Source organism: Alexandromys fortis, unplaced genomic scaffold (assembly GCF_014885135.2).
Source record: "Alexandromys fortis isolate MF-2015 unplaced genomic scaffold, M_Fortis_MF-2015_v1.1 scaffold_55, whole genome shotgun sequence".
Taxonomy (NCBI): Eukaryota; Metazoa; Chordata; class Mammalia; order Rodentia; family Cricetidae; genus Alexandromys; species Alexandromys fortis.
This window is the reverse complement of record NW_026067936.1, coordinates 8,447,064-8,457,995: the sequence shown is the minus strand read 5'-3', so window position 1 is coordinate 8,457,995 and position 10,932 is coordinate 8,447,064. Positions and strand designations below refer to the sequence as shown.

Sequence of the window (10,932 nt, the reverse complement as noted above, 5' to 3'; positions counted from 1 at the left end):
TAGAAAACACTATCCTGAGCGAGGTAACCCAGACCCAAAAAGATGAACATGGGATGTATTCACTCATAATTGGTTTCTAGCCATAAATAAAGGTCACGGAGAACCTGGTGAACCTAAAGAACCTAAAGAAGAAGGTGAACCCAAGAAAAAACATATAGTTATCCTCTTGCCTAAGGGAAGTAGATAAAATTGCCGGGGACAAAATTGGGATCTTGGGGGTGGGGTGGGTTGGGGATAAGGGGGGACAGGGAGAGAAAAGTAAGAAGGGGAGGATTGGGGGAACTTGGGGAAACAGGAAGATTGGAATAAAGGAAGGTTGGATAGGGGAGCAGGGAAGCACATATCTTAGTTAAAAGAGCCACCTTAGTGTTGGCAAGAGACTTGAACCTTGAGTGGCTCCCAGGAACACAATCATTATTCTTGACCATGAGGATCATTCTGAAGTAGAATAAGGGGTACCCAGCCACAGTGCTTCCTAGCTTGACTGTTTGTCTGGTGAATGAGATGTTAGTACATGGCTAGCTGGTGAAGGACATGAACTGCATGGGTTTTCTGGACTTGGAGAGAATGGAGTGACAACATTGGAAGCACAGTGCAAATGCCATCATGTTCCTCAGAGTGGTGAAGAGCTTAAGACGTGAATTGTTTCCACTTAATGTGTCTAGACTATGGTTCACCACAGGGCTCTGAACCATGCAAAGCCAGTGTGTAGGAGAGGACAGGTGTGTAGTGTGGCTCTGACATATATTTCTCTCATTTTCTTTTTTTTAAACGTTCCACAAAAATGTTGTTGCTCTGTGTTCTTCACTAGTGGCCAGTGTAAAATGGGCTGTGCACCATATCATCCTAGCCATCAGTTTGTAGAAAACGTTTCGGTTGTTTCCTGGATTTGGGATATTGTGAATGGCGGTACTGTGAACATTTGTATATACCAGCGAAGTCCTTCAGTAGGTCAATGATTACATAGCTTGTGTACATAAGGTTTTAGTTTTCTGGGGAAATGTCAGGGTTGTGGGTGCCGGGTCCCATGTAAAGTCCTTGTTTCATTTTCAGAAAGATCCACAGTACTTCTTTCCAGACTGGCTACAGTGATTTGTATCCACCCGCCCCAGGAGTATATGAGCAATAGTTTCTTCTCATTCTTGCGCCGTTTTGTCTTACTACTATGTATTATTTTAGTAGTGATGATAGGAGTGGAGTGATAGTTTGTGTTTTCAATTTGCATTTTTCTAATAGCTCGTGGTTTTGAAGATCTTATTGTATGCTTCTTTACTGATTTGGTGAAATTCCTAGTTTAATTGGTTTGTGTTTTTAAACTTTTTTTCTGTTAAGGGTGTGTGAGAGAGAGATAGAGGGGAGAGAGAGAAGGGGAGAGGGGGAGGAGGAAGAGAAAGTGAGTTTGGATTTATGTTTGCGTGTGTGTGTGTGTGTGTGTGTGTGTGTGTGTGTGGTGTACTCTACAGTGTAGCACCTGCAGAGCCCAGATGTTGATGGTGGTGTCTTCCTCTGTTGCTCTCCGCCTTATTTTATTTGAAGCAGAGTCTCTCACTATTCAGGGAGCTCACCATTGTGCTAGCAGGCTGGCCGCCAAACCCCTGGTTCTTTCTGCTCCTGAATACTGGGGTTATACGTGTGTGCTGTGTCTGGCTTCTGCGTGGTGCTAGGGATCTGCACTCAGGTCCTCATGCTCACTGAGCCGTCTCCGCAGCCCTCTGTGAACTTAAAGAATTGTAAAAAACTGTTTATAAATGAGTCTTTGGTCAGATATTTAGCTTGTAAATATTTATAAGTTTTATTTTATATTTCTTCAGTTTTACATTGTCTTTTATTTTTTAAGACAGGCTTGCTTTGTGTAGTCCTTGTTGTTCTGGAACTCAGTTTATAGTCCAGACTGGCCTTGACCTGCCTCTGCCTCTCAAGTACACTACTATGCCTATCCACATTGTCTTTTATAAAGAAAAAATTACAAATCTATAAGAAAATCAGAGTATTGATATTTTTTCTTCATGGATTTTGTTCATCAATCTTAGATCTTGAAATTTTGCTCTTATGGTTTTCCTAAAATGTGTATGTTTTAATTTAGGTATAAGAGGGTGCAGAAAAGACATGTCAGGTACAGAACTTACCATACATACAAGTGTGAATACATAAGCTTGAGTCCACAGAACCCATATAAAGCATAGTGGCATATGTCTACTTGTATGCTATGGCATGTAGAAACAGGAATCCCCCACCCACTGGATGAAAAGTCTGCTTTCTATCTACTCAATTGCCTTAGCCCCTTTGTTGAAAATCATTTGAATGTATTTACGTCAGTCTGTTTCTTGCTCCCTAGTCCGTTCTATTAGTTTTGATTGAATAAACAAAGTGACCTATGTTTAGATCCTGGTGACAGAAAGACAGTGCTGCCTCCTGATCACGTTTCACAGTTCAGTGGGTTAAACAGAAAAACACTGAACGTTGTCATCTTTTAGATAAGGTTGTCTCAGTTTCACTAATCACTAATCTTACATATTAGTTAAATTGCTACCTTTTAAAATACTTCTTTTTGTTTGGGCTTCTCATAAAGATTTGATTGAGCAGTAATTAAGTAAACAAAACAAATCATCAACAATAGCAAAAACTTAATGTTCCCACTAGCAGATATAATAGGAAGGAGAATAAAACTGATGTGGTTCAAGGTCTAGGTACGTGTCTGGCTTTGGGTCCGGCACTCTTGCCTCGGATGACCTCAGGACCATTTGTCAAGATAGCCATTCTTATCACATATTTTCAGTTGTCACAGGATAGTGACAGGATTTCCCTGGTTTTCTGGCTTTCCCACCATGCCCTTCTCAAGTCTCTCCTGTTGCTTTGTACCTCTCTGTTCTATTAAGGTTGGCGTGTCCAGTGCCTCACTCTTTAGACGTCTATCTTTCCTCTGTGTTCGACTTCATGATTGTCTAATATAGCGTACAGATTTAAATACCATCCATTGATGGAGAACCCTCACCTTTACATCCCTGTCTTGGATTAGTACCACCAAGATGTGCCTGAGTTCCTCTCTACTTGCCAGCATTTGGTACTGTCACTACATTGTGTAGCCTACTTCTTCTTTCTCTTGGGCTATCACAGCCTCTTGGTTTCCACCTCCAGTGTTTTTCAGCACAGTAGTCAGTGTGATACTTCTGAGTATCTCTAATAAAGTTTTGGCTTCTGTGCAAAGCCCTCTTGTAGTGTTCCATTTCACCGAAAAAGGCAAAAATGGATGGTAACCCCATCTCACTGAGTTTCCTGTTAGCTGGTCTTTCATTTTCATGTCCCAGTGGTGGCATCAGGTTATTAATGAAATCCATCACTGGATTAAATCACTGGATCAGGTTAGAGCCGGCATGATTCAGTCACCTCTCAGTAGTTGGGTCTGTTTCACATGGATAAGACTAACTTTGTGTCTAAACTGTAACGAGAGGGAGTTTTTCTGTTTCTTTGGGTTTCTATAAGCAGGGGTAGTACTTGACTTATAACAGTTGGTCAGTAATTATTTGGATGAATGAATGAATTCTGGTCAGAAAGCTTGGAATTAGTGAAGTAACTTTCCCACATAGGTAGTTATGAAAGAGTTGGGTGTTAAATAGCGGTGCCATAGCATGCTGTGCTGATTTCAAGACAGATGATCTGAAAGAGGCAAACCTGCAGTAGCGTATAGTCCAGCGAGGGAGCTGAGACAGACATGCAGGAAAGCAGGAGCAGTAGAAACAAGTGCTGCATCATGCACAGAATGGCGCAGGTCGTACAGAAAGATGACCACTGCCATAGCACAGCAGCACAAAGGGGGCAAGTGAAGGTGTTTCCGTGGTGCATGTTACTAGCCCCTGCTCTGAAGGTCTGGCATCCAGTAATTTGGAATGGTTTCATGAGATAGAGAGAGCTATGCAGTTGAAAGTCAGGAAGAGTGCTTTTGCTATCCTTCCATAGGCCTTCGATGCTGGGATTGTGTTCAAGGAGGTTTAAATATTTTAAGCAGTTCTTGAATACTCTAAAGGTGGAATTAAATCTTTTATTATGTCTAGCTCTAGACATAATGAGATCATTTTTAGTTCTTCCAGTGATTAAGCAGCATATTCCTTCAGCTGAGAGTCCTGGCAGTTTGTTCCTCAAGTAAGGGCTGAGGATCCTTTTCCCCTTCAAAGTGTGTCTCCAACCAGGAGGAAGTGTTTTTGAAGTCCATGAGACACATTGGCTTGTCCCATTACTTTGTCCTAAGGATCCATTAAAAATATGAGCACACAGTAGACACTGAGTAACCAGAACAAGAGAATAAATACCTAAAATCGGTGTGTGTTTTACAGTGTGAACTAGTCACTTGATCCAGTTTGGAAGCAGAATAGCCATATTTTTAACCTTTGTGTCATGAAGGACATGATTAAGATCTGCCTAAATGTATGGTGACATAAGATTAATTTGTATTGTATTACATCTTGTTGCTTATTTTGCCAAAAATTAGTGAAGAGACACTGATGATGGCAACTCTTATAAAGGAAAAAAATTAATTGGGGCTGGCTTATAGTTCAAAGGTTTTAGTCCATTGTTATCATAGCATGAAGCATGGTGGTGTGCAGGTAGACATGCTGCTGGAGAAATAGCTAAGAGTTCTACATCCAGATCAGAAGCAGCAGGAAGAGAGAGAGACACACTGGGCCTGGCTTGAGCATCTGAAACCTCAAAGTCCACCCCAGTTGACACTCCCTCCATGAAGGACACTATGAGCCTATGGGGGCATTTTCATTCAAACCACCACCACACCTGCCTAGCACATTTTGCCTCATTTGTTACTTACAGCTTGATGTGATTGATACTATGATTACAGCCATTGCACAGAGGAGAGAAACTGCAGTTTAGGGCAATAAACAGCCGAGTCCCACAGCTGATGACAAAAGCAGAACTTGAGCCCTAGTACTCGGACCCAGCTTAGACTGTTTCACTACTGTGCCTGCTTTTGTCTGGTTTGTATTTATGATCATTCCCTTACTTTTATAAACATGTCATCCACTCATACATTGTATTCCTTACAAGATACAGCCTGGTCTTCTTTTTTAAAATGGGCTATACCCTCAAAACCTCTATCTTTATCTTCACGTGTAGTTAAGAAAGGAGTTTGTTAGTACAGTTATAAAGTGTTTGATTAAAAACCTTTGTGGTGATAAAGTTCTTTGTACATGTAAGGTTAAAGCGCAAATTCATAGGAAATTGCAATATTTCCTTTTTTAAATGTTAATTAAGGGTCTTTGTTTTTTGGTTGACTCTCAAGGTGTGGCTGGGACCAGACTCCAACCTTGCTGTCCTCCTCCCTCATCCTCCCGAGTGCTAGAATTACGGGCTGTGCCACCACACCTATAAGGTCCTCTAGATACTAGTCATTCCTTAGTCTCAGACTCATGTTTGTTAGGGTCTCACATTAACACAGATATATCCATTTTAATGCTTGATTAAACAAACGAATTTCTTTGAAAATTGGGCTTTCTGTGACTTAGTCACTAGCATATACATTCCCACTGTGTACAGAGAACAGTTCGATTATAAGTCTGAAATAAATGAAATTAATTTGGGTTACATTTTGAAGTGGTTTCACAAAATTTAATAATAGACAATACAAAAGTGATTCCAATTGCTTGGTTTCATTGAGTTAGTTTTATGTGATTTCAGATTCGTTTTAATTCAATTAAGTTATTTTCATTTTAAGAGTAACTGTTTCTTAGTGGTGAGGACCAAAGCCAGGACTTTGCACATGCTAAGCTAGCGCTCTCCCACTGAGCTCCACTTCAGCCATTTAACTGTTCCTCTCTGTGTATGACTGAAAATAAGCTTTATTTTATTTTATTGGAAACAGGGCTTCTCTGTGTAGCTTTGGAGCCTGTCTTGGAACTTGGTCTATAGATCAGGCTGACCTTGAACTCACAGAGATCCCCTGCTTCTGCTTGCCGAGTGCTGGGACTAAAGGTGTGCTCCAGCTGGCTAAGTTTTATTTTTCTAATCTCACGAAAATTAAGTAATACTTATCTTAGTAACTTTATCTTAATCTATAGTATTTTTACTGGCAATATTTATTTTATATTAAACATTTTTATTTTTATTAATTTATATTGTTCAGAATAATGGGTTTCATTATATCTCCATAACATATTCATGGAACTTTGGTCACACTCATTCCCTAAGAAATTGTATTTTGCTTTAATTTTAAGTCAAATTGTATCCATATTTCTTTGCAAATTGGCAAACTGCATATACATTTATACTTAGCTATAAGATAAATGCTTAAATTAGTTTATGAGGCAGTCACTGTATATTTGAGTAATTAATTTTATGAGGATATTGTTTCCTCTATCTCCAACAGGTAAAAAAGCATTTTTAAAGGAAGTTGTATTCTTAGCAATAGAATGGCTAATGATTTAAAAATAAATTTTAAGACAACCTATTTTTTTTCTGATAATGCAATGGTATCATGGTTAATAGTGATAATGGTAATGATAAAATATGAAACATTTATATGGGAGGCATTTTGCTCACCTACCTTTGAATTTCTGAAAGAAATACTAATTTTTTCTTGTTAGCTACTGTGCCTCCTGTCAAGAACTGCTAAACTGAATAGACTCTGACTTGGTGTCTCAGGAATCAGTTAGTACAGGTTTCACCTTCTGCATATTCGCTCTCTACAGCATGGCACTGATCACCCAGTGAAACCGAAGACAAGTCGTCAAGGCTGTTAAGAGCGTTGCTCCTACAGCTGAAAAACCGTATTCCAGTATAATTCGTGATGGAACCTTCCCACCCAACAAAAGATGAATTATATATAGCTCGGCTGTTAAATTGTATCCCTGCCAGGGCTTATGGATTGTTAATTACAGATGATTAAAAAACAAATATAATCTCTGCTTCTATCAGCACTATAATATAGATGGATAATAAATAGTTTCAATTTAACAGGGCAAGATAAATTGCATTGAAATCTTATGGATTTACTGTTTAATTTACTAAATAGGGATAATTTTCTCTTTTGAAAACATTTTTCTTTCTTACTCAGGGCAGGTAGGTCGGTGGTAGAGCACTCACATACCATGCCCAGGATCCTGGGTTTCGTCCCCAACATGATTAAAAAGAAATATTGAAATAAGGCAATCACGTGAAAGTCTTGGCCATAGGTCCTGTGTTGTCGTGACTGTTGGTCTGTGGGAAGACAGTGAAAATCAATGGGCTTCCTGTCACTTTAAAATCCATTTATATTGTATTTACCCAGGTTCCAGTCATTGCACTCTCTGCTACTGCAAGTTCTTCGATCCGGGAAGATATCATACATTGCTTAAACTTGAAAAACCCTCAGATCACCTGTACTGGATTTGATCGACCAAATCTGTACTTAGAAGTTGGCCGAAAAACAGGGAATATCCTTCAGGATCTAAAGCCATTTCTTGTCCAAAAGTCAAGGTAAAGATCTAATAACAGAAAAATTCTTCTTAAATAAGTTACTTATTTTTTCCTGTTTCTTATTTACATATGTTTAGTGTTTTGCTACTCTAGCATCTCCTTGACTACGTTGTACTGTACTTTCCTGTTACAGTAAAGGGACAAGTTCTCTTGTCAAAGGCTTCTTTTAAACTGGACATTTCTACAGTTATGTCACTACCTAACCCCTAATCTCTGGTCTTTTTTTCAGTACACATTATTCTCATTATCTATGGCTGTTTCTCCTTATAGTGACCATCTTCCTTCTTAAAGATATATTTTTAAAAAGTGCCTTCCTCCATCTTCTTTTGTGATGTTGCCTTTTCCCATTTTTCTGGCATTGTTTGCCTAACAATATCTTATGCAAATGCTTTCTTCTTGTTTTTATGTCAATTCGACTAATTTAGATTAATTTTTAGTCCCGACTACTGTACTCTTTCCTAACACACCTATATCCTTGGTGCTACCTGATGTAGTCCGTAGATAACTCGCAGGTTTATCATCTGGAGACATATCCCTAAAGTTTGGCTGTTGTGTGGAGTGGTGGGCTGTGTTCCCGCTCAGCTCCCGCAAGGCTAGCTTTATACCTGAAAATAAAAATACACAATTATATTCTTTTAAACACTGCTTGGCCCATTAGCTCTAGCCTCTTACTGGCTAACTCTCACATCTTGATTAACCCATTTCTAATGAGTGTAGCACCACGAGATGGTGTCTTACTGGGAATATTCCTAACCTGCATCCATCTCGGAGAGGAGAGCTATGGCGACTGCCTGAATCTGCTTCTTTCTCCCAGCATTCTGTTCTGTCTACTCCACCTACCTAATTTTCTGTCCTATCAAAGGCCAAGGCAGTTTCTTTATTAACCAATGAAAGTAATACATAGACAAATGACCCTCCTCCATCATTTGGAGTAATATTTTATCTTTAAATCTTATATAATATTTTATGCAAGAATTAAGCTTCACTTACCTCTTAAGTAAGTAAGGACTGATCCACTGTGTTGCCTTTCTTAGAGGTCTTTAGATCATACCTTATAAGTTCTAAAAACCAAGTTTTCCTCTAAAAAGAGCCAGATTACTGATTTTAGCTCTAATTTGGGCCAGTCTTGAATGTTAGAATTCTGAGTTCACACGGTTCATTTCCACGTTCATTTCCCGACAGTTCACAGTGTCGGGTTTCCGAGAGCTCCAGTGCTGGCTTCTTGGCCTGCTGACTCCTTAAAGACTTGGTAGAAAGCAAAGATTGTGCAAGATAAATCCCAAACTACCCTGAAGCATACATATAATACGCGTGTTTGCCTTCTCTGTCTCCACCCTCTCTGCAGCCATGCCTGGGAATTTGAAGGTCCTACTATCATCTATTGTCCTTCCAGAAAAATGACAGAACAAGTAACTGCTGAACTTGGGAAGCTGAACTTAGCCTGCAGAGCATACCATGCAGGCTTGAACATTAATAAAAGGAAGGATGTTCATCATTGGTTCCTTAGAGATGAGATTCAGGTATGAGAACCAACTGTCTTTCTCTGATTTTTTTTTTATAGGAAATAGACGTATCCATCAAATATTTACTCACCAGATTTTTCTTTTTTTGGTTTTTCGAGACAGGGTTTCTCTGTAGCTTTGGTGCCTGTCCTGGAACTAGCTCTTGTAGACCAGGCTGGCCTCGAACTCACAGAGATCCGCCTGACTCTGCCTCCTGAGTGCTGGGATTAAAGGTGTACGCCACCACTGCCCGGCCTCACCAGATTTTTCAAAGCTTCCAGAGAAACCACACTAGCTACAAGTGAATTTATCTTGATAAGGGTAATCATTAGATAGTGAAAATAGGTGTAATAAACTCCACAGTTTAGTGTAAATAACAAATTGTATGTATCTGTTACTGAGCAACACAGAGGAGAAACACTAACTCTGCCAAAGTAGGTTTTGTCCTGAGAGTGGCTGTCTAGGAGTAGGAACCCGAGGAGAGTCTTAAGTTTGTCAGGTTAACAGATTGTAGGTAATGAGGACAAAGGCATTGGCTGTGAACCCCAGGAAGGAGCAGCAGGTGTACGGGTGCTTGCCTCCCACCTGACAGCACTCATTCTTGTCCTTACTCTTTCCAATGGTAGGAACAGCTCTTCTGCTTGGTTATAGATTCTTGTCCACATTCACTAATATTTTTACTACTTCAGGGGTAGGGCATTTTGTTGGACACATGTGGTTACTGACTATCTCAGTTACTTTTCTGTGCTAAGGTACATGATGAAGGCGACTTACAGAAGAAACAGTTCACTGGGGCTCACAGTTTGAGAGGTTGAGTCTGTGATTATCATGGTGACAAGCACGGCAGCAAGCAGGAAGGCATGTTTCTGGAGCAGTAGCTGAGAGCTTACATCTTGATCCATAAGCACCAGGCAGGGAATGACGTGGGCTTTTGAAATTTCAGGACCTGTCGCAAAGCCTACCTCCCCCAGTAAAAGCACACCACCTAATTCTTCGCAAACAGTTCTGTCACCATCAATATCGAACATGAACCTGAGAGGGCCATTCTCAGTCAAACCACACTGCCAATATGTAACTTGATTGGAGCATTGATATCTTAAAAGATGGCTTAAAAATCTTCAGTGGTCCTGTCTAATGCAGGAAGTCACTAATTTGAGTCCATCTTATAAAAAGTAAAGTTTATGTCAATAGTTGCATTCTGGTTAAACATTTGGTAGTGTTTTGTCTAACTGCTGAATCCTTCCTGGCCGTTAGCCAAAAGCTTCACATAGGTTTTGAGACCTTTCCCTTTCTTAACATGGTGAAATACATGTTATCATTTGTGTACATTGTTGGAGACTCTTGGAATTGATTACTCTCTGTTGAGTGTTTATTGAGTGCCTGCTGAATCTGCCAGTGTAACCATTTGTAGTCATTTCTATCATTTTACGATGGCTTTTTCTTCTATGGCAGCCACAGAAGCTGGACTTTGTAGCTCTCCATATGTTAAACTGATGTTTGGAATCATTTTCTATTTGATAAATTTTAGAAAAAAATAGACTTTTCTTAATTTAGTATATACTCAGATCAAATCACAAGTGCATCTAGCTTTCCATTCTTTGTAACTGTTTGTTCTCAAATTTTATCTCAACCTTTAATTTTGTTCTTCCTATATTTTAAGATACCTTTTCTTGAATGAAATTATGAATAACTTGTTTGTTAAAATAACTTTAATTTATACCCGAAAGTTTATAGGGGTAGTTTGAAAAATCAGGTTAGTAGTTTAGTTGACATCAAATGAAACAATAATCTAGTTAAGCTTATTAACTACTACCTGTATCAAACTTGTTTTCTTTGCCAAAACTTTCACTTTCCACACTTGTGCCTTTATTACTATTTTCTCATCTTTATTTTGCATGTTTTTTTTAATTGAGAATAGGAAAAAAAAAGTTTCCGCCTCCTCCCAGCCTCCCATTTCCCTCTCCCTCCCCCC

At 39.3% G+C, this 10,932-nt stretch overlaps 1 protein-coding gene across 2 annotated transcripts in view; it reads left to right on the top strand.

The window, feature by feature from the left end:
- Positions 1–10,932, top strand: part of Wrn (WRN RecQ like helicase) — a 102,309-nt gene that overhangs the window by 43,358 nt on the left and 48,019 nt on the right. For both annotated transcript variants that reach the window (XM_050146690.1, XM_050146689.1), the window contains exons 18-19: positions 7,271–7,458; positions 8,804–8,978. In XM_050146690.1, coding sequence (XP_050002647.1) covers positions 7,271–7,458; positions 8,804–8,978 — 363 coding nt within the window. The remainder of the gene's footprint in view (positions 1–7,270; positions 7,459–8,803; positions 8,979–10,932) is intronic.